General features: G+C 40.9%; 1 protein-coding gene across 8 annotated transcripts in view; it reads left to right on the top strand.

Moving 5' to 3' along the window:
• ECPAS (Ecm29 proteasome adaptor and scaffold) overlaps positions 1-23804 on the top strand; it is a 111042-nt gene that overhangs the window by 63476 nt on the left and 23762 nt on the right. For all 8 annotated transcript variants that reach the window (XM_044940443.2, XM_044940441.2, XM_044940439.2 and 5 more), the window contains 18 exons: positions 267-390; positions 1600-1680; positions 2677-2899; positions 3326-3417; positions 6161-6295; positions 7100-7262; positions 7706-7878; positions 9139-9240; positions 12198-12321; positions 14111-14256; positions 14630-14684; positions 15646-15760; positions 16323-16391; positions 17111-17228; positions 17512-17679; positions 21491-21570; positions 22290-22395; positions 23180-23227. In XM_044940443.2, coding sequence (XP_044796378.2) covers positions 267-390; positions 1600-1680; positions 2677-2899; positions 3326-3417; positions 6161-6295; positions 7100-7262; positions 7706-7878; positions 9139-9240; positions 12198-12321; positions 14111-14256; positions 14630-14684; positions 15646-15760; positions 16323-16391; positions 17111-17228; positions 17512-17679; positions 21491-21570; positions 22290-22395; positions 23180-23227 — 2122 coding nt within the window. The remainder of the gene's footprint in view (positions 1-266; positions 391-1599; positions 1681-2676; positions 2900-3325; positions 3418-6160; positions 6296-7099; positions 7263-7705; positions 7879-9138; positions 9241-12197; positions 12322-14110; positions 14257-14629; positions 14685-15645; positions 15761-16322; positions 16392-17110; positions 17229-17511; positions 17680-21490; positions 21571-22289; positions 22396-23179; positions 23228-23804) is intronic.

The raw sequence follows: 23804 nt of genomic DNA, 5'->3' as shown, positions 1-23804 counted from the left end.
TTAAAAATATGGCCCCCTTGACACAGCATGCAGACCTGTAGTCATACCCTGTCGTGTTATTTCCTGTGGGTAAAATTCGAAGATGCAAGCCACGTGACTAATGAAAGTTCGAAAAAGAAGTGATTGCTTCTCATGTATTTTATGATTCTTTGCATGTAGCCAAGAATATACTTAAGACAGATGCCAGATAAAATTGTTGCTCTTCGTCTTCATATGATCATTCTCCGGTTGGTGAAATTTATTTATCTTTCTTATCTTTTCGGAAGGCGGGAAGAAGTTCACGGAGAGGCACAACGAGTTTTAAGGTGTCTTCCTGGTAGAAACAGGAAAGACAGTGCTTCTAAGCAGATGCCATCTTTCCCAGAAATGGTATACTATATCCAAGAAAAGGTATGGTATTTACTTTCATATTATTAGTTTGAGTCATACAGTGAATGATGAAAATAAACATACTGTTTTTTTTGGTGACACTTTGTAAAATGCTAATCACTAAATGCTGAATAGTAGTAAAAGTTTCTAACAATGTTAATATTTACAATAAGAGGGAGGTACAAGATGAGAAAAATAGAAATCTCAAGTGTAATTAATCTGCCCAAATCTAAATTATTTAGTTTCTTTTATGCTTTTTTTAAAATTTTAAAATTTTTAAAATGTTTAAAATTTTTCCCCTTGGCAAGACATGCTTAAAAATATTAACTCTTATTATTTTTGTGTTTATTTTTTAAGTCATGCCATGCAGCCTATGGGATGTGGGATCTTAGTTCCCCTACCAGGGATTGATCCTGGGCCCTCAGCAGTGAGAGCATGGAATCCTAACCACTGGATTGCCAGGGAATTCCCCCAAATATATCTTTTTATTTTTAAGGGCATTATTTAAGGCAGTTTAAATTTAAGAGCACTTTAGGGAGCACTTCAGATTTTTGCCCCCTGTGTCCATGAGAAAACTTCATACTTGCTTTTTGCAAATCTCCTATTTTACTGGTAGATCAGACAGGATTGGCAGTCACAGCCCAGACCTGCCCGACTGTTTACATGAATGTTTCTGTAGGTGTGCTGGGGGAGAGCTTACTGCCTTCATCTCTGCTGGTTGTCTTAGCTTTTTGCGTAGACAGACATTTTACAGGTGTTGGAGGGCAGTTTGTGGCAACCATGGTTCTCTTCCCCATAGCACTGCCACAATTGGGGGCAAAAGGTGCTTTCATGCTAATATTTTTCTTCTGCCTTCATTATTAATGAAAATAGCCGGCATTCAGTGCCCTGGTGCGACTGTGTCAGTAGATGCCCGGAGTAGGTTTATTCTTTTAATTTTTACCTCTTACTGTGTCATCTTTGGAGTTTTTTCTTTTTTTCCTTTCTTTTAATTAAAGTGTAGTTAATTTGTAGGTTTCTTCTTTTTGAAGAAGCCAGTCAAAAGGCAACACATCTGTCACTTAGGGTTTGAGGTCTGTGCACAATCAAGCATGAATAATGTAGAAATATTTGACTAGGAAAAACAGTAGCAGACAATAACATAGCTAGAAATACAGTTATTTTTGAGTCAAGCAAAGGTACATGTGCTTTATTTTTCAGTAACTGATTTGGGGGGTTTCTTTTTATTAGGCTTCCCATCGAATGAAAACACCAGCCAAGTACATGACTGGGACCACTGTCCTTCCATTTAACCCAGCAGCCTTTGGAGAGGTAGGACCGGGGTATATTTCTCTTTCGCTTTTACAGAACGTTCCTAAAGATAATGTCACAGCCAAAGAGATGTCCGTGACTTTTTTGTGTTCTAGGTAAAAACCCATACAGTGATGTCATTGTTTTATATCAGATTGTTTATTAGGAAAAACAGTGCTTGATCATTGGTATTGTTTTAGTTCACAGCAGAGTCAAGAAATATATTTATCTCAGTGAGATTCTCTTCATGAGAGACCTAGATACTTTACATTGAATGCTATTGGGAATTCACAGCAAATTAGATTTGAATTTAAAGCCAACGATATATTGAGGTTATTTGGAGTATCTAGCTTTGGAGGTTGGAAGGTTAGATTAATTTACCTCATTTACTAAGGAAAATTCTATTGTTTCAGTCATTGGCTTGAGATAAATGGCAAGAGATAATCTTGTTCACAGTGAGTGAGAATACTCACGATGGAATTGCTGCCAGTCCTGTTCTAGCTGTCAAGGAAAAGAGCTTCCAGAGGACTCCTGAGTAGCTAATTTGTATCAGAGGTTTTTAATGACGTCGTAGCTACTCTTCTGTAGATGATTTGAACCCATTTTCTCAAATTCTTATGCCGGTGGAGATTAAATTCAACTGGAGTTCCACAGGAATAGATCATCGGCCCTGGGTTTCTGCCTAGTGTCTGTCTGTCTCTCTCTCATGAACACACACACATCTCAAAAAAATGATTTTCGTTATACCTGTTTTAGACTTTAAAAGTTGAGTGAGCATTTTAACTCCATTAAACTCTATTAAAAAGTACTCTTTGGATTATAAAAGCTGGTTATGTAAAATTATAGTTTTTTCAGTTCACATATTGAGTCATGTTTTCCAGCTACTGTGAGGATTATTGAATAGCTTTGTGAAGGATGGTGGGGGCATCAAAGCTGGGAACTGTCACTTTGAAGAACATCTCCCACCTTGATTTTTTTGAGAAGCTTATCTGGTGTCCTGCTTCCTTCCACCCGTAGATCGTCCTGTACTTGCGCATGTGCCTGGCTCACAGCGCGGGGGTGGTGCCTACCTCTCAGAGTTTAGCTGATATGCAAGACCACGCCCCAGCCATTGGACACTACATACGGACTTTAATGTCAGGCAGCCAGGCGACACCCTCCTCATCTTCCAAGAGTGGGGAAACCAACCCTGTGCAGATCTACATTGGCCTGCTTCAGCAGCTGTTAGCAGGTGTTGGAGGTAGGAGGTCATGACACCGAGGACGGATACTAAAGCACTTAAGCAAAAATCTTATTAAACTCAGCTGACAATTTTCACCAAAATTATTTTCTCTCCTCTCTCCTATAACCGAATGTGAATCTTTCTTTTCTAAACTTGTCTAATTTCGGCTTTGATACACTATTTCTCTTTGCAGAAAGAAATGCTAACAATAGATAATACATTTTTACTTTGGAAGTGGGAGTGAAGAACAGGGCATCTTTTTATAGACAATAAGGCTGTAAATTTGCTGTATTGAGTCACATACTGTGTTCAGGTTAACGTTTGTTTTGTAAAACTGGGAAATGCCTCCTGAAGATGTAACCTTATGCTTTGAAGGAATTTAGTGATCCCTGTATGTATCACTTTTCTTGAAATTAAAATGCTTCTGAATTCCTTCTTATTTAGGTTTGCCAGTCATGTACTGTCTATTGGAAGCTGTCTCAGTGTATCCAGAAAAGTTGGCCACCAAATTTGTAGACAAAACTGAATGGATAAAGGTATATCCTTTGCCTGTGTGTTTCTTTTTGATTCTCTGTGTTTTAAACTTTAGTGTCATGATTTCGCCTTCCTACCAGGGTTCCTGTGACCTTTTTTGCCTTTAGGTCACTTTGAAAACTCTGATCATCAGACATTTCCTAGGAAGCTTGTAGGTCAGGTGATCTATTGCCTGTGGCAGTGATCTATTTAGGTGAGAGGGGGAGATGAATTGAGAGTCATATAAGTGAAAAAGAATTATTTTTCTGCTTTAAAAATAAAGAAGTAATCATTTTGTATAGTTTAAATAAAACATTATGTAAAACATCTTTCTCTGTCTCTCGACTGCCCAGATTCCTTCCACTTCCTGCCTCTTCCTCTCTCACCTGACAGACATATAGGTTATCACTTATTTGTATACAGTGTCCCTTCTAGAGTTTAGTTACACGTATAGACGCAGATGAGATCAGCATTTTAAATTTTTCTTCCTTTTTTCACATACAGGTGTTACACCTTTTCCGCACTGTTTTGTACCTTCTTTCACTTAGCTTTAGAACATGGACTTATTCCTGCATGACTGTAGAGAGAACATCCTCTTTGTTTTAACAACTTCTTTATTTTCCACACTATGGCTGTGGAATTATTCTTGGTGTTCAGTCGGTCAGTTGTGTCCAACTCTTTGCGACCCCAAGGACTGCAGCACGCTAGGCTTCCCTGTCCATCATCTTCTGGAGCTTGCTCAAACTCATGTCCATTGAGTTGGAATTATTCTAGATCCTTATTGATGGTCATTTAGGGTACTTCCAGACTGCTGCAATGAACAGTCTGTCATTTTGAATACGAGTGGGTGTATTTTTAGTTGGATTCTGCAGAAATGGAATTGAGGACACATGGATGCAATTTTACTAGACAGCGCACATCCTCCATGTGAGAAAGTGAAAGCGAAAGTGAAGTCTTGCTCAGTCACATCTGACTCTTTGTGACACCATGGACTGTAGCCTGCCGTCCATGGGTTACAGACTCCTCTGTCCATGCGATTTTCCAGGCAAGGGTACTGGAGTGGGGTGCCATTTCCTTCTCCAGGAGATCTTCCCAACCCAAGGACTGAACCCGGGTCTCCTGCATTGCAGGCAGACGCTTTACCATTTGAGCCATGAGTAGTTCCAATTCAGACTCCCACCATCCCTGTTGGAGACCATTTTGTTCCCATGGTCACACCAAAAGAGTTGCCAGGTTTAGCAAATAAAAATGTGGGATACTCAGTTAAATTTGAATTTCAGATGAGTAGAATGAATAATCTGTCTTAGTACAGGTCTGGCTTATGTAGTTCTGTGTTCTTCTTGTGCTACATAATGCAGTTCTTTTTGGAAGGTACAGTGTGAATTATGGTAACATGTACAGATTCTTTTAAGTGTGAATGCATGAATGTAATTTACCAAGAGGAGTGAGTTTTGCCCTTTTCTAAAACATCTAGTCTCATGAAATTGCATCTAGTTCAAAAAGATTTTTTACTCTGTGGAGATTTGCTGATTTTAACATGATTTTAGGCCTGTGGCCTTGTAGACCAGGGCTCATTAGTCTGCGGCCTGTGCGCCGCGTCCGCCCTGCCTCCCGTTAGTGTGGCCTGCCAGCTGACACTGGTGTTTACATTTCTTAAGGGTTGAAGGAAGAATCAAAAGATAAGTAAAATTTCCTGACATGGGGAAATTATAGCGTCAATAAAATTGTGCTGGAATCCAGCCACACCCATGTGTTGTGCCTGCTTTTATTAACACAGCGGCAGAGTAGAACTGCTGCATCATTTGGCTCTCTGTAGAAAACATGTCAACCTCTGTTTTAGATCAGCTGTATATTAATTCCACCTGTTTTATATTTTATATCTTTGATGAAAATGTGCATGATATTTTGGTCTACCCTGTGTGTGGTCAGTCATGTCCAACTCTTTGTGACCCTATGGACTGTAGCCCACCAGGCTTCTCTGCTCATAGGGTTCTCCAGGCAAGAACTCTGGAGTGGGCTGTCATACCCTACTCCAGGAGATCTTCATGACTCGGGGATCGAACCCACATCCCTTATGTCTCCTGCTTAGGCAGGTTCTTTAGCATTAGCACCTTCCAATCAAAAAAAGAAAAAAAGCATTTAATCCTGGGAAGGAAATCCTGGCACTTCCTGCCCCCTCCTGGCCCATGCACAGGTTCTCCAAAGATGAAGGTGCATTTTGAGACAAGGAACTCCTCTCAGGACAGGACGTGCCTGGCTCAGGCCTGCAGTGACTCACTGTTATTCAGAAATGGTAACATCAGAAGTCTGCAGTGACATTCGGGCACATGCAGGTCCCTTTCTTTCTTGAAGAGGAAGAAGTTCCCAAAGAATAGATTGGGGTTGGGGGTTTGGGGGTGGTCCTCTGTGCTAAGGACCCAGGGAAGTGCAGGAACTTGCCAGAAGGGAGAATGAATGCCCTTGTGGTCCAGAGGGCAGGGATGGTGCAAGGGCGCCACCACGTGACCAGAGGTGCCACCTGCAACCATGTGTTCTTTCCCATGGGCCACGTCCATCAGATGCCTCAAAGCTAAAATGCTCATTTTCAGAAAGGGAGGGTAGCTAGACTTTATTTTGTTTTGAAATAATAGGTTGTGTCCTTTTCTCAAAAATACCAGTAACTTGAACATTGTAATGTATCATGTATTCTTTTAACTTTAAACGTTAGAAGTTGTCAGCAGGGAGATGATCCTTTATCATGTACATATTTCTTTCTACATTGCTCAGAGTCTGATGAATAGCAGTAAAGAAGAGATGCGTGAACTGGCAGCCTTGTTTTATTCCGTGGTGGTATCTACAGTGTCGGGAAATGAGCTGAAGTCAATGATAGAACAGCTGATAAAGACTACAAAGGACAATCATGTATGTGATCAGTTTTGCCTTTATCTTTGTGTGTGTGTGTGTGTGAAATAGAGGTTTTACAAAAGCATCTAATATATTTTTTCTATGTTCTCATTTGTAAAATGAACGCATAAATTGCTTGCTTTTGTGATGGTAAAGATGAAATGAGATAGATAGCACATGGATTCAGTCAGTCCAGTCAACAAGTTTGAGTGCCGTGTGTCTCACAGGCACGGTTTTAGGTGCTACGACGACAATGGGGAGTAGATGCACGAGAAGCTCTCGTAGTGCTTGGTGCTCAGAAATGTTGGTTCCTTTTTTCTTCCCCATCTCCTGCCACCTCTCTTTGTACCTGTCCCATCAGGAAGCACCGTTGAAGTCATGTGCTTTCAAGTATTCTATTGCCTGCCATGTTTGGAGGTTTTTGCAATTATAAATAGGCTCTAGTTCGTTGTATTTTGTTGGCAGAAGGGGAAAAATCATGCTTGGAAATTATGATGGCATAGTTATGTAAGTGTTATAAGGGAGAAGAAAGCGTATGTGCTTATCAGAGAGCATTGAGGGAGTCACCTCACCAGAATTGAAGTATGGGATTAGGGAATCCAAATATAAACTCAACTTCTCAGAATTCTCTGTGTTTGAAACTCTAGGTTTCTCTTGTTCGCTAGCTGATTTATTAACATCCCGTGGAGCCTCCCATGATCACTTTATTCTTTGGCCTTGTGTTTTATGGGGGAGATGACTGTGATAAACACAGTTATTGCAGTGCATTCACACACGTGTGAGAGGGAGACAAGACATACGCTGTTGTGTTGTTAAATCCAGAGCCCTGAGATACAGCACGGATCCTTGCTTGCACTGGGATTCACAGTAGGAAGATATTTGGCTAAGAAGAAAATGAAAATGGCAGAGCAGCCAAACGTGGAGACACATGCTGATTTCCTGCCGGAACAAGAGGAGCTCATTCAGAGTGCCACCGAAACTATTGGTAATTAACGTGTTTATGTTGATGTGGATGTCAGCATAAACAGGTTACAAGATTTTGAATGAGGTTAAAATTTATTGTAACATTTTAATTTATTTTTATAGCATTGCACTCTAAACACACGAGCTTTTTCACAAAATCTTAATGCTAAATAAATTCTGTTTTTAATAACACTGAAGGTATTCCCATTTTTCTATATATTTTTTCTATTTGTTGCTGTTTAACAGAGGTGATTCCATTATGGAAAAAAATTTAAATGTCAAAAAAGGACCCCACTCTGTGGTGTTTTATTACTAAAGAAATGATAACAAATTATCAACTAGAAAATATATTGTAGACTTTGATTTTTATTTGCTGTCTTTAAGAAAATCTCAATTACGTCTCTGGTTGCTTTGTATTCCAAGGGTGATAAAGTATAATTCTCTTTTGTGTAAATGTGTTCACAGGCTCATTTTTGGATAGTACCTCCCCTCTCTTGGCGATTGCTGCCTGTACAGCCCTGGGGGAAATTGGCAGAAATGGTCCCCTCCCAATCCCCAGTGAGGGATCGGGCTTTACCAAGCTGCATCTTGTGGAAAGCCTGCTAAACAGAATACCCTCCAGTAAAGAAACAAATAAGGCATGTCTCATCCTTTTACCCTTCTCTTCTAAAAACTGTTTAATTTTGAGTTGTGGGTGATTTGTATATAGCCTTGGTATGTGTGCCTTTTTGACTCAGTTACTCCAATTAAGGCCCATAACTTGTTAAGATTTGGGTAAAGATTAAATGCATCAAGTTTATTCTTCTGTCATGCAAAAGGTAGGTAATAAAGTGTTAAATAGTTACATGATTTTTATAATTTCAGACCAGATCTAAATCTTAGTCTCCTATAATCAGGTGGGTTTTAATAAGTTTGGGCATTAGTAAGCAGTGTGAGTCATCTCTGAGGAAAAGGACCTTTGAATGTGAATGTGAAAGTCACTCAGTCATGTCTGACTCTGCGACCCCATGGACTGTAGCCCACCAGGCTCCTCTGTCCATGGGATTCTCCAGGCCAGAATATGGGAATGGGTTGCCATTTCCTTCTCCAGGGAATCTTCCCAACTAAGGGATCAAACCCAGGTCTCCTACATTTTGGGCAGTTTCTTCACTGTCTGAGCTACCAGGGAAGCCCAGAGGATCTTTATAGTATTTTAATTTTAGATAAAAACTTTCATAGACTTTAAAATTTTTCTTTGGGATTAAGAGTACCTCAGTGTTGAAATGTAAGATGATTGAATGAACAGAAAAACTCAGTTTACTACAAGTTTAATAAATATGTAATCTTATTCTCAATCTAGCTATTTTTAAAATTTACCGAGAAGATCAAAATGTAATTTTTATTGGCTGCTATTAGCTAGTCATTACCATCCAAGCATATGCTGAGTGCTTCACATGCTTTTGTTAACTGAATCCTCAGAAGGTCTAGTGGAGTAGGTATGCTTGTCATCTCTGTTTTCCCAGAGGAGGAAAATTCAGAAAAGTGAAGTAACTTGCCTGAGGTCACACAGCCTCAAAGGCTACTAAAAATGGTCTAGCTGTGACCCGATCTTAGGTTCTTCTGGGCCTAGAGTCTACATTTATAACTGTTATGGTTTGTAGGGTACTGAGCTAGTTAAAGACTGTGCTTCCTTCTTTTGTAGTGGTGGACCCTTAATAAACTTAAGTTTCGTGTCTTTCAACCTCCAGTGTCTTATAGACATAATTCTGTGAAATTGAATGCTTAAAAAAAAAAAAACTTACACTGATGCATTTAGTGAGACTCCTCCACCCTACCTTCTCATTTTTCTCCCAGAAGACATTTTTCTGGGGCCAAGCTGTTATATAGTTCATTAAAAAAAAAATTCTCTGTTCTTCCAGATGAAAGAAAGAGCTATCCAAACACTGGGGTATTTTCCAGTTGGGGATGGAGATTTTCCTCACCAGAAGCTCCTCTTGCAAGGTCTGATGGATTCTGTGGAGGTATTTATATTGCTATCCGATTGTTAAGTCATTTAGACAAAAGGCATTTTTTTATTGTTGGAATTTTGCATGTTGTGAGGTTTTAAAATGAGACCTTTATTCATTCATTCACCAAGTGCTTACTGAGTACCAGCTGTGGGCTGTGCTAGACATAGCATTGATTGAGTCACCTGTGCGGGGAAGTCCTTATCTCATGATTTGTTCTGTAAAGTGTGGTGCAGGGTGAGTAGAAGGGGAAATACACCCAGTCAGCTGGCTGTGGGGAGTAGGTGCTGGTGTTCTGGTTGCTCTTGAGTCTGATGTCTTCTAGATAAACGTCCAATGTGGTGGAGAAGACCTCCAAGTAGACAGCTGCTAGCCAGTGTGATCGGTGACTCAGCAAAATTGGCCCCAATTGGGCTTCGGTTCTTTTCACTTACTCACATTTTTCTTCACCAGCCTCTTTGTCTGTCTTTGTTCTGAGCTTCTGAAAGACCCTTATTTACTTCTTCTTTCTCAGGTTGTTGCTGTACCTCTTTGGAAAACTCCCCTGGCCCTTCACACGAGGGTAGATTCTCTAGTTCTCTGTGCTTTCATGCCTCTCCATATTTTTCTTCACATTTATCACAGTTTCTAATTACCCACTAGACTGAAGGCAGAGTTTGTTTTGTAACCCTGCAGCCCATAAAACTGGGGCCAGGCGGTGTGATTGGTAGAGTCTCGATGAAGTATTTTTGAGGTGAAATTTTTTGACAAGAAATTAAACTCATGTCAGATTGTCCCTGGATATCACTGACATTGTAACCTCTTGGGGAAAAGTTTGTGATGTCTGGTTTCTCATCCTTTTTCTTTTTTTAAATCTGTGATATAGATGGGTTTCTTCCAGTTTTATATAAATAAATGAAGGTTTGTCTCGATTCTTAACTTGCTACTGAGGACATTATAAGAGTTTAGAAATTTAGAAATATGAACAGCTTGAAACATGCTGGAGAGAGTAAAGGATTTAAAAAAAAAGAGCAAGAACCAGAAGCAAAATATCTTCACAGTCAGCTAGGACAGAGTCCTAAAAGTTTTTTGTGGTTGTTTTTTCTTTTGACTTTTTATTATGGAAAATTTCAGACATGCACCGAAGTAGAATAATAATGTAATGATCTCTATTCAGCCACTCTTTATTTCTAGAATAGTTAAAAGTTTAGATATCATCTTCACAGATGGAGTTAGGGAGTTTTGTTTTTGTTTGTAATGCCAACTACATTGTATTAACATGTGAACGTGTAAAAACAGGCACATAAAATGAACCCCTATTATGAGATCCTCTGTGTTGAGATAGCTTTTCTCAGCTTAGAGTTGCCAAGAGAAGCTTTTGACCAGGAAGGCTGTAAGACCAAAGCCCTTGGGTCATTCTTCCTCAGAGAAGGAGGCGTGAGGTGTCAGCACCTGATGCCTTACAAGCCTAAAGCCCTTGGCTGGTAGAGCGTGTGTCTGTGAGTCTCAGTCGTTTCTGACTCTCCACGGCCGTGTGTGTGTGTGTGTGTGTGTGTGTGTGTGTGTGAGTCTCTTAGTTGTTTCCGACTCTTCGCAGCCTCGAGGTGTGTATGTGTGTGTTTGTGTGTTAGTCTCTCAGTCGTTCTGACTTTGTGGCCCCGAGAACTGTAGCCCACCAGGCTCCTCTGTCCATGGCAGGCAAAAGTACTGAAGTGGGTTGCCGTTCCCTTCTCCAGGGGATCTTCCTGACCCAGGGATCGAACCCAGGTCTCCTGCATTGCAGGCAGATTCTTTACCATCTGAGCCACCAGAGATTGAGCTTGGATTAGCTAAACTGTCATCTGTCTCCACAGTATTCCCATAGCCCTCATGCCTCTGTTCTTCATTCTCTTCTTATTCTCCTATCCTTAAGTCTCTTCTGGTTCCTAGCAAACATGAGAGAGAAATGCCAAAGACTGGCCCAATTCCATATTAGTTGTGATTCACAATTGTGAGATGTGTCAGTTTCCAAATTTGATTTTAAAAATTGGGGTATATGTATAAAATATACATAGTTTTGATTTTTGAAATAATTTCACATTTAAAGTGAAGTTGTATGAATAATTTAAAGGACTCCTCTGTATCCTTCATCCAAATTCACCAAATTACATTTTACCACATTTGCTTTTTGGTTCTTTGGGTTTTTTTCCTGAACCATTTGAGGTGGTGATTTAGTCACTAAGTTGTTGTGTCTGACTCTTGCAATCCCGTGGACTATAGTCCACTAGGCTACTCTGTCCATGGGATTTTCCAGGCAAGAATACTGGAATGGTTTGCCATTTCCTTCTCCAGTGGATCTTCCCGATCCAGGGATCTAACCCGGGTCCCCTGCACTGCAGGCAGATTCTTTACCGACTGAGCTACCAGGGAAGCCCTGACCACCATTTGAGAGGATCTTGCAGATGGCATGTAATTTAAGTGTACAGAGAGATGTCTGTCAGTGATAAAGGCCAATGTTATTGTGCAATTACTACCAATCAGGTGTCTACTAGTCACCGTTTGTACATTAATCTTGTTTAATCCCTATGGCCTGAACGAGGTGGGTGATGGTATTATTTATGCTCATGTTACAAATGACGTTGAGGCTCAGAGTTTAATGCTGTTAAACTCAACTGGTGAGAGACAGAATTTCCCTTGAGATGTGTATGGCTTCGCAGTCTGTGCCCTTCTCCCCAAGTGAATGATTCCAGTCTTCCAAAGATTAAAAATCGCTTATTGCTTCTCTGCTTAGGTGAAAAGTGCAACGTGGACTTGGGAAAAGATCTTCAAGTCATTCTTGGGCGCCCTGTTCCCTCACCCTGCCCCACTTTCCAACCATCCTGTTAGAGCGTTCCAGGCAAGAGTGGAAACAAACAAAGCACGCTGAGAAACAAGACCAGTAAGCGGCCTTTTTATGGAAATGGATGTTTTTGAAATGTTCCCTCTGACCCTGGCTTCTGTCCCCTTCATTGCAGGCCAAGCAGACAGAACTGCAGTTCACCATCGGTGAAGCCCTCACCAGCGCTGCGGTAGGGACGAGTTCTGTGGCCGCCCGGGACGCCTGGCTGGTAACCGAGGAGGAGTATACGCCCCCCGCCGGTACCTTGTAGTCAATTAATCCGTTTATTCCCACCATGTAACTCTCTTCTGTTCTTGTTACCACCTCTGAAGCCAGAGGAAAAAATATATACATTCCATTTTTTTTTTTTGACTCTTTTTCCCATAATTGTATATGTCTTCTGAGTTCGGCTCAGTCAAGAAAGATAGCTGGTTAAAGGAGACTGAGCACAAAATGAGCAAGAACCATTTCTTTAGCCCTCTGGCAAGGAGGCCGAGGAGTTAGCTGTCCATTCCCTTCAAACCTGTGCTCTGTCCATGAGGATTCCTTGGGGTGTTTAGCCAGTGTCAGAGGTCAGGGCCTAGCATTCTCCCAAGTTTTGTGTTCCCCAATTCTTTTTTTTTTTTTTTAATTTATTTTTTAATTGGATGAAAACTGCTTTATAATGTTGTGTTGGTTTCTGCCGTACAGCAATGCAAATCAGCCATAATTAGACATACCTCCCTCCCTCTGGAACCTTACTGCCCTCCCGCATCCTACCCCCTGCATCAGTAATTTTATTTATTTATTCTTGGCTGTGCTGGGTCTTTGTTGCTGCGTGTAGACTTTTCTCTAGTTGGTGGCAAGCAGGGGCTCTTCTCTAGTTGCGGTGTTGGGCTTCTCAGTGTGGTGGCTTCTCTTGTTGTGGAGCACAGTCTCTAGGGTACTTGGGCTTCAGGAGTCGGGGCATGTGGGCTCTAGAGCACAGGCTCTATAAGGCTCCTGGGCTTAGTTGCTCCTTGACAAGTGGAATCTTCTCAGACCAGGGGGTTGAACCTGTGTCTCTTGCATTGGCAGGCAGATTGTTTACCACCAGGGAAGCCCACCCTGATTCTTTATCACGCAGTGCCAATCATGCTGCAGGTACATCTCTCCACTGAGTTGCTCTGGCTTTTAGTGACTGTATAGGTGAAGGAATGTGTACTTTCTGACTGCATGTTACAGATAGAGTGACTTCACATCTCTTGTATGCTGTGAACATCCTCCAGGGCACAGGATGGCTCTCCATAGCAAGGTGTCCTGCTGAGGCTAATCCTGCCAGCCTCAGTAGTGCTGAGCTTGGGGAACTCTGAAGGGACAAAGGAAGGAGAACAGTGGTGTAGTAGCTGGAGGAGGAAAGCGAGGTTAACAGAGGTTGGTTTACGTGTTAGTTTTTAGATGGGAGATGGGAAAGATACAGCAGAGAAAGAAAAATTGCTGACACCAGAGAAAATGGGGATAATGAAAATTAAGGCAAAATTAACACAACATTGTAAATTAACTATACCCCAATAAAAATGTAAAAACAAAGAAAACCATTTATTTTAAAAACTTAATGTGCAGTTAAGGTTCAAGAGGGAATATGAAGGAAGGGAAATAACTTTTTCCCCCTGCAGTCATGATTTAAATGAGTAAAATTACATTAATCATACAGATATTAAAAAAATTAAGATAGTGTCTTAGAGAAGTTTTTTTCGGTTCAGAGCATAATGAAGAGGAAGGTGCAGAGCTCTGTTTTCCACACCCTCTACCACTGCACATGCCTAACCTCCCCCATGTTGGTGATAATTGTTCATTCTAGGAAACTAGAGGTGTCTGAGTACCTTTGAAAGGCTATTTAGTTTCTGCTGGGTTCTGAAGTGAATGATTATCAGTTCCTTCAGCAATTTATTTAAGCACCTTATCTGTTTAGATATTAATATGTTGTAGGATTGTTCTGTTTAATAAATGTTGATTAAATTTTAATATTTTTTTAGGAAGCTCTGTTCAGTTATTTTAATTTGCTTCTTGTCATTCTTTTCTTTTCCCTAGGAGCCAAAGTTAATGATGTGGTCCCCTGGGTGCTGGATGTGATTTTAAATAAACACATCGTCAGTCCCAACCCACATATGAGGCAAGCAGCATGCATCTGGCTCCTTTCCCTTGTGCGGAAGCTCAATACCCACAGTGAAGTGAAGGTAGGCCGTCTCCAGGCGCGATGCGGCCCTGCTCAGGCTGTTTGTGAAATATTTATAATAGGTGTCGGAGGGAAATGTATGGGGTAAGGGCCGTTAACCAGTAACAGATACTGTGAGATAAGCTACACGTGAAGGAATGAAGGCTGATCCCTGGTGTATATGCACTGGAGGGTGATGCTTAACGTGACGGCGTAAAGTCAGAGGAAGTGGGGAGGGCGGGGAGGTTTGGACTGTGTGAATGGACTGCTGTCAGGGGTGCAGCCTTCAGGGAACTTGGCCACGTTCACAGGTGGTGTGTACCCCGAGAGCAAGATTCTCAGTCTCCCAAGGGGGTAGAGTTTCAGTGTTCTGAATGTCTCTTTTCTCATTTCAGTCTCATCTTAAAGAAATCCAGAGTGCATTTGTTTCTGTTCTGTCAGAAAATGATGGTAAGTTATTGGTAAATATTTGATTTCCAAACTTCTTTAAACTTGTATCGTAAATTTTGAAAAATCTAGATTATGACCATAAAAGAAGGCTACAGGAAACTTGATTCTTACGTACTTATTCATTGTGTGTGTTAATTGCTCCGCTGTGTCCAACTGTTTGCAACCCCATGTACTGTAGCCTGCCAAGCTCCCCTGCTCATGGTATTCTCCAGGCGAGAATACTAGAGTGGGTTGCCATGCCCTCCTCCAAGGTATTTTCCTGACCCAGGGATCAAACCCACATCCCTTGCATCTCTTATGTCTCCTGCATTGGCAGGCAGGTTCTTTACTATAGCGCCACCTGAGAAGCCCATTAATTTTATTCATTAATGAATCATTTATTCATTAATGAATCATTTATTCATTAGATCAGTTTTGCATTTGAAAGTGGAGCCGAGGCTATCTTTAACATTCGTAGCTTCTACTAAATAATAGCTTTCTTCTACTTAGGATTCATTTTTTCCCTTTGTGATTTAAGCTAGGAGAGGGTGCAAATATATGTGTTAGATATTTAAATAGTAGCTTTGTTTTATAAATTGTTTTAAACATGTGATACAATATTGAGCTTTCATTTATAAATTACCCGTGGGTTCTCCTGATATGGATTGTGTCTCGTGTGTGCACCTTGCATCCGCTGACTGTTGGTCACTGTGCTCTGCCCACTGAGGCCCAGCAGGGTTGGCTTGATTGGTGAGTTGGATATTGTGTGAATGCAGTTCTCGTTTACAGGGACTTGGCTGGTGTCCTGTCCACTCAGATGATTTAATACATTTTTTTAACAAAATAGGTTGATGGTATTTTCGTATCTTTGCTTTGATATCATTTTTGGTTAATGTTACAGGTTTATTAAAGTTTTTTTCACTTGATGGCTAGAGAACAAATTTTTCTTAAAAGAATATTGTTTTGTCTGACTTTTGTGTAGAACTGAGCCAGGATGTTGCCTCAAAAGGCCTTGGGTTGGTGTATGAATTGGGCAATGAACAAGATCAACAGGAATTGGTTTCCACTCTTGTAGAAACACTGATGACTGGCAAAAGGTACAGTGAACTTGAAAACTTCAGATTTGAACACGCAGGGCAAGTTTTGTACATACCAAGAATATGCAGTGAAAGAAGGAAAGTTCAGCTTTTGATTTTCCTGTTTATTAAGCCTTTTCGAAATTGCAGGTCATTAGCTACTATGCTGTGGACAGCAGTTTAATTATCCAGTGTATACTGTTTAGAAAGTAAGCTAAATTACTGTTTACAAACATGCCAATAACTCAGGCTTTGAAAACTGAATGATCTTGGGACAGGTAAAGCATTGGATTACAGAAGTACCATAATTATGATTGGCTAAACGGAAATGAAGACAGGAAAGAGGACTTGCATATCCTGCACAGTCTGATCTGTGAAGATAATCTGTTTGTTCTTCCTAGACTTTATTTTACAGAATTCTCAGGCTAATGGGAAGGGCAAGTTGGCTTTTACATCTTGCTCACTGTAGATACTTAATAGGGAATTTGATTTTATCAGTTTACAGTTGAAATGTTTACATTAGTTGAATGGCAGTATGAAAATTTTGAGGCTTATGTAAATTCTTGCTGTTGTTTTCGTTTAGAGCTAAACATGAAGTTTCCGGAGAGACAGTGGTGTTTCAGGGAGGAAGCCTTGGCAAAACCCCCGACGGGTAAGTGTGCCAGATCCACCCATCGTTGGAGACGCCTTCCGTCCAGTGGAGAGGACACTCACCAAGTTGATTTCCAGCCTCGTGGGAAGTGTTGTGTGTTAGCGGAAGAAGACCCTTCAAAGAAAAGTTACCGCATAGTTTTTTAGATTCAGTTTCCTGGAAACCAGACTGAGATGGAACTCTGTGTGCTGGAATTGATTGAAGGGGACCCCGGGGTCCTCACCTGGGGAGTGAGGGGTCAGGACGCGGCCAGGAGCCAAGAAGGAGCTGAAGTGCTGCCCATATTTACGAGGTCCTGACCCATCAAGGAGCCCGGGACTGGACTGGGAGGGCGATTCAAAAAAGTTCGTATCACTCTAGCTTAGAAAAGATGGCGGGAAGACAGAAGTTGTCTTCAGACGGCTTTGTCAGGATCCACAGACTTTGGTGCACAGTGTACTGAAGGATTATCGCTGCCTCGGAGGTGATGAGGGCTCCACCCGCACGGGCATTGTACGTGCCTTAGGTCATTCACCAGCTGTTGCTGAGAACTGAATTAGGCGACTTCTTAGTTTCTCTTCACCCTGGTTCTCTGCCTGTGTGGTAAAGAGATAACTCAATATTGGAAATTTAGTGAAACTGTAATTTTAAAATGTCCTAGTAATATTGGTAGTGTAGTTTTTGTTAGACAGGAGGTTGAGAAATACATTACTGTGTACTTTTTGGTTCTTGTTTTCAAGCCAGGGCCTCTCTACTTATAAGGAGCTCTGTTCTCTGGCAAGTGATCTTAGTCAGCCGGATCTGGTGTATAAATTTATGAATCTAGCCAACCATCATGCGATGTGGAACTCGAGGAAGGTAAGTGGCTGTTGCCCAACAGTTTTATTTTTTTTCTTCCCTTCAAATCAAACCCACCTCACTGGCAGACGGTGACAGTTGATAACACAGGGTGTTTTGTACAAGTCTGGTGAGAGAGCTCTGTCCCACCCCAGCGCTGGTACCGTATTGATACTGGACACTCAGCAAATCAGGATGTCTTCAGCGACAAGGCTAGGAGGGAAAATTTTGTGGTATTTAATGTGTTAATATTTTATTGCAATAGGTGTGTCTGAGCCACTTCATCTTGCTACTGTCTTTTTAGGGTGCTGCTTTTGGTTTTAATGTAATTGCTACCAGAGCTGGAGAACAGCTGGCTCCTTTCCTGCCTCAGCTAGTTCCGCGTCTTTATCGTTACCAGTTTGATCCCAACCTTGGCATTCGACAGGCCATGACAAGTATTTGGAATGCACTGGTCACTGACAAGTCAATGGTAAGTATCTGTGAACCCTTGTCCCAGATTACAGGCGGGATGTAAACCCAGGCTTACCTTCCTTTCTTCTCTGTATACCTGTTTGTTTAAACAAATAGACTTTGTTTCATCTTTTTGCTTTCTTCCTCCTTTCAAGGTACCAAAGATGCTCATGGCAACATTTACTGAAACCTCAAAAATAAAAGTAATGAAATGTCTAGTGGGAGGATGGCTAAGGAACTGGCAGTGTATCCACACCAGTGAAAGCTGTGTCAATAGCACTGATGAGGTGGAGATCAGGAGGTGGATGAGGAAGCAGCAGTTACCCTGTTTGGCTGCTTCTCGTATTCTCTCGCATTGTTAGATACTAGGATTTCTCAGGACTTGCCTCTGAGTACCTTTTTCTCTCTCCACTTTCTCCTTTGAGATGAGCTCTCAGGTCCAGGGCTTGTAAATGTCACCTTGATTGTGATGGTTCCCAGTCTTATTCTTCTGACCCAGGCACGACTTATGTTCCTGACTTGTATTGCTATATCTCACTGCCTGCTTGACATTGTCACTTGGATGTCATTTCAAGATATGTTAGACATAACACGTTCAGAACAGGACTTAAGAAAAACGGCCTTCCCTTGGGACTTCCCCAGAGGTCCAGTGGTTAAGACACTGTGCTTCCACTGCAGGGGATGCGGGTTTGATCCCTGTTCTGGGAACCAAGATCCCACATGCCACGTGGCCAAAAACAAAAACCATCACAGCCTTCCCGCTCTCTTCTTCTATGTTCATTTCCCCAAGCTGCAAAACTGGGCGGCATCTTGGTTGTTGTCTGTCTCATCCGACCCTCAGTTGAATCTAGTAGCAAATTCTGTTCATTCTTCTTCCAAGGTATTTCTTTCTTTCTTTTTTTTATTTTGACTTCACAGTGTGGTTTGCAGGCTCTTAGCTCCCTGACCGGGAATCGAACCCGAGCCCGTGGCAGTGAAAGCACTGAGTCTTAACCACTGGACTGCCATGGAATTCCCTGCAAAATGTTTCTTGAATCTACTCTCTTTTTTTCCTAGTTCTTCCCTAATGAATACGTTGTCATCTTTTCTATTTGCCCTCCTTCATTGACTTACCAGCAGTAAAAGTGATTTTTAAAAATGCAAATTGGATTGTGTTTTGGGTTGAGATCCTTTGGTGGCTTCCTAGATCACTTTATTTTTTATTGATTTATCTTTTCAAGCAGATAACATTTTATTTTAGCTGCTGTTTTTCCAAGGATGGGAGTAGGTCAGAGAGCGTTCCATGTGAAAAACATGAAAATATCATGGGTTGAAGGATATAGTTTCCTTCTGTTATTGATTATTAATGTATTATTATTTATTATTATTCCATTATGATCAAACACATTTTGTATGATTTCAGTCCTTTTAAATGTTTTGAAACACTTCATGACCTTGCAAGTAGTGACCCTGGAGAATGTTCCATGTATACTTTGGAAGAATTTGCAGTCTGCTGTTATTGAAAAGAAAATGTTCCATAAACGTCTGTTGGATTTAGGTAGTTTATCATGCTGTTGATCTCCTGTCTAGTTGTTCTTTTTTTCTGTTTTGTATTTCTTTAAAAAATTTTTTAAATTTATTTTCAGTTGGAGGGTAATTAGTTTACAAGATTGTGCTGGTTTCTCCTGTCAGCAGCATAGATCAGCCATAGGTATACGTATGTCCCCTCCCTCTTGAAACGTCCTCCTACCTCCCATCCCTTCCCACCTCTCTAGGTTGTCAGGGAGCACCGAGTTGAGCTCCCTGTGTCATACAGCAAATCCTAGTTCAGTTAAACAAACCCCACGACCCTTACCATGTCTTTCCATCCCTAAGCACGATGTTGCCCGTTCCTCTCTCTCGTGTCTGGTGCTGGAAGGCACTGGAGGGTTTCCCTCTGAGGGTTCGACGAGTTCTGTATGCTCTAGGAGAGTACTTGGTACAGATGAGTCAGCCGAGATCGCGTAGGCTGAGTTCAGGGCCCAGGCCAAGGCTCTTGAGATGTGAGTGTCATCTCTGTGCATGGAAGGTAAAGCCACAGGTGTGGATGAGATCACTGGAGGCTGTCTAGATCCATGGGCTTAGAAAGGCATTAGTTTCTTTACTCTTAGATGAATTATTCCCTTCCTCTCTTGGTTTTCTTGCATATCAGTGAGGATAACAAAACCTCTCTTACCTATGAGAGTAAAAGTGGAAAAGCCATAAGTTTTGAAGTTCTGTTATTGTTGTTTACTTGCTAAGTCCTGTCCAACTCTGTGACCCCACGGACTGCAGCATGCCAGGCTCCTCTCTCCTCTACTTTCTTCCAGAGTTTGCTCAGATTTGTGTCCGTTGAGTCAGTGATGCTATCTAATCATCTCATCCTCTGCTGCCTCCTTCTCTTTCTGCCTTCCCCGCATCAGGGTCTTTTTCAGTGAATCGGCTCTTTATATCAGGTGGCCAAAGTTTTGGAGCTTCAGCTTTAGCACCAGTCGTTCCAATGAATATTCAGGGTTGATATTCTTTAGGATTGACTGGTTTGGTCTCCTTGCTGTCCAAGGGACTCAAGAATCTTCTCCTGCAGCACAATTTGAAAGCATCAGTTCTTGGGTGGTTTGCCTTCTATATGGTCCAACTCTCACATCTGTACATGACTACTGGAAAAACCATAGCTTTGAGTATACTGACTGATGTTTGCAAAGTGATAATCTCTGCCTTTTAGTATGCTGTCTAGATTTGTCATAGCTTTCCTTCCAAGGAGCAAGTGTCTTTTAATTTCATGGCTGTGGTCACCATCCACAGTGACTTTGGAGCTCAAGGAAATAAAATCTGTCATTGCTTCTGCTTTTTCCCTCTTCTTTTTTGCCATGAAGTGAGGGGACTGGTTGCCATGATCTTAGTTTTTTGAATGTTGAGTTTCAAGCCAGCTTTTTCACTCACCTCTTTTACCTTCATCAAGAGGCTCTTTGGTTCCTCTTCACTTTCTGCCATTAGGGTGGTGTCATCTGCATATCTGAGGTTACTGATATTTCTCCCAGCAGTCTTGATTCCAGCTCGTGATTCATCCAGCCTGGCATTTCACATGATGTACTCTGCATATAAGTTGAATAAGCAGGGTAACGATATACAGCCTTGTCGTATTCCATTCCCAGTTTTGAATCAGTCAGTCAAAGTCAATCTGCTATCAGTGTGTTGTTATTATCAAATGGAGAAGTGTATAGCAAAGCTAAAAGGTTAAATTCATCTTCATTCCGAACAATCAGATCCTTCTTCATGTGCCAGACACTGTGCGAGGTGCCAGGGAGGCAAACACAAGTGAGATGCTGTCCCTGCTCTTGAGGTCTCAGTGTGAAGGGGCAGGACCGTGACCGTGCCGGCTGATATGATGCACCTAAGCAGGTGCCGTGGGCATATGGGGCAGATAGATGATTCTTGTCTGTGAAGGTGATGCCTGATTTGAATCTTGGAGAAATAGAAGTTAGCCAGGCGAGTAGGTGATAGAAGAGCTCGAGGTGATATGTGCCAGGAAGTGGAGGTGAATGGAAGTGAGATAGGACCTGAGACCGTGGGAGCCAGAGAGTCGCAGGAGGTCTTCATATGCGTACTTGGGTGATTGGACTTTATTATCACACACTGAGGAAAATAAGAGATCGTGCTTGCATTTTAAGATGATCGGTTGGGCAGCTTTTAGCAACCAAAGTGGGGAGAGAGTTGTGGACTGAAAGGCCTAGAGAGACACTTAGGCTGTTACATATAGAAACAGAGTGTGGTAGAGATGCATCATTTGATTATTGATGGATTTTGAATTTTTAATTTTATCCTACTATCATTAGGTGGATAAGTATTTGAAGGAAATTCTTCAAGATTTGGTTAAGAATCTAACCAGCAACATGTGGCGAGTTCGAGAATCCAGGTATCATTTTTGGAAATAAAACTAGTCAAAACTGCATTTTTTTCCCCTTCAAATTTCCAGGTTTTATACCTTGTGCAAAAAGAATGCGTTAAAACCACTAAAAAGCATATTTCTGGTTGGGTTAGATCATTAATAACATTTAAGCTATATGGTTTTTAAGTATTTAAGCTATATGGTATTTAAGCCAGTGGTTTTCCTAAGTTGTCTTAGTTTTTCTAAGTATGATTTATTGGTTTGGCCAAAGTTTGTTCAGATTTTTCCATGCCACCATACTGAAAAACCTGAACGAACTTTTTGGCCAGCCTGATTAAAGTAGAAGATCACTTGTTAAATTAGACATCAGGGTATGTTTATATAGTCTCATAACTTTGTAGGGTAGCATTTATTTATCCATAAATAATTTAGGTCTACTCAGTGTCTGCCACGTGCTTGGTAGTGTGTGCTAGGCTCTGGAAGTGTATTGCTAAGTGAAAAATGATGATGTGTCATCTGAAAGAGATTATATTAGAGTTGTGGGACACAGACATTTGATGGTTGTAAATGCCTTATGCCTGTGGTATATCAGGCATCACAGGGAGAGTACGCATACCTATCTTGGAGTAAAGAGGTTAAGAGTGCAGGTATAGGCAGAAACCATATTCTTATCTGATATGAATATTTTGTAGTAAAAGACTGAGCTTTTTTGATCATATATTTGAAACCAAATTGTTTATTTTCAGCTGCTTAGCTCTGAATGATTTATTAAGAGGAAGACCCCTAGATGACATCATTGATAAACTTCCAGAAATTTGGGAAACCCTCTTTAGAGTACAAGATGATATAAAGGTACTGTATAAATAAACCTGCATTTATTTGTAGACTAGCAGAAATTGGAATTGTTAAGATATGTGTGTTACATATTTCAAAATTCAGTATCCATACAATTTTTTAGAAGACCAGAATTTTTTGAATTTTCCTCCAAAGTTTCAGTCTTGATCTGTCTGTGAAGTGGTAAGGTTAGGTATCTTTAGGTCTAAATTTAATTACCTTTTTTTTAAAAATAAAGGGTAGCTACTGCTTGATTTTCTTTCAGTAGAGATCTTGTGATGCTATTGATGAAGGACAAATAATAGTTTAGAAATAATCCAATATAACTCTACTTTGATCAGTTTCACAAGTTGGATCAGTCATTCCCAAATAATGTGTCCAGTTTTTCTCTGAATTTTGCCTTCGCAATCTAAATTTTAGATTTTTCAATCTTACAGTTAAAATTAGATGCTTCTTTTTTTTTCTTTATTCATCAGAGATTTTTTAGGTTTTTGAGAATCTTCACATACATCTTCACACAGTTGCTTTTATAATCAATTAAGTTTCTAAACTGTTATATTTAATATCCATATTTTTGTATGATCAAAATAGGTTGTATCTAATTTAAAAAATAATAGTCCCTCATGGTAATATTCTCCTTGATGGGCACAGAGCCTAGAGAAAGACTGTTTTTACTTGTTAATGAAAGTAGGGTTTTTCATCAGTTTGTGTAGATTTGAAGGCAGTTTAAATGCACGTTTGGGGGTAGATGAGATAGAAACTCTGACTTGTATGATATCAGACTTCTCTTTTTTTTTTTTAGGAATCTGTACGAAAAGCAGCAGAACTAGCTCTGAAAACTCTGAGCAAGGTGAAAACTCTTAATCTTTTACTGGGGGTGAAGTGGGGCAGGATTCTATGTGACAATGAAAATAATAACAATTTTTTGTCATATAAAGTGACATTTAGTTGCATTGTAATTGACTTCATGTTACAGTCTACTGTTCTTAACAATGAATGGAAAAGTGAAAGAAAGTGAAAGTCACTCAGTCGTGTGCCAACTCTTTGCAAACCCGTGGGCTGTAGTCCATGGAATTCTCTAGGCCAGAATACTGGAGTGGGTAGCCTTTCCCTTCTCCAGGGGATCTTCCCAGCCTCGGGATTGAACCCAGGTCTCCTGCATTGCAGGCGAATTCGAATTCGTTACCAGCTGAGCCACGAGGGAGGCCCAGTGAATGGGAAACTGGGTGCTATGACATTAGAATACGAGTATTTTTAACAAAGTTATCTCTGGGCTCTTTAAATGGTCGGCTCCTCTGGGCCTTTATATAAGATATGACTTTCTCTTGACTCTGAAGCACACATGACATTTAGATCAAGCATCTGTTCTCTTCATTATTGCTCTGTTTATGTGTTAACCTGCCTTTCATAGTTAAGAGGTTGGCAGC

This window comes from Bubalus bubalis, chromosome 3 (assembly GCF_019923935.1).
Source record: "Bubalus bubalis isolate 160015118507 breed Murrah chromosome 3, NDDB_SH_1, whole genome shotgun sequence".
Lineage (NCBI taxonomy): Eukaryota > Metazoa > Chordata > Mammalia > Artiodactyla > Bovidae > Bubalus > Bubalus bubalis.
Note: the sequence above shows the minus strand (reverse complement) of the source record. Positions and strands in the feature narration are given on the sequence as shown.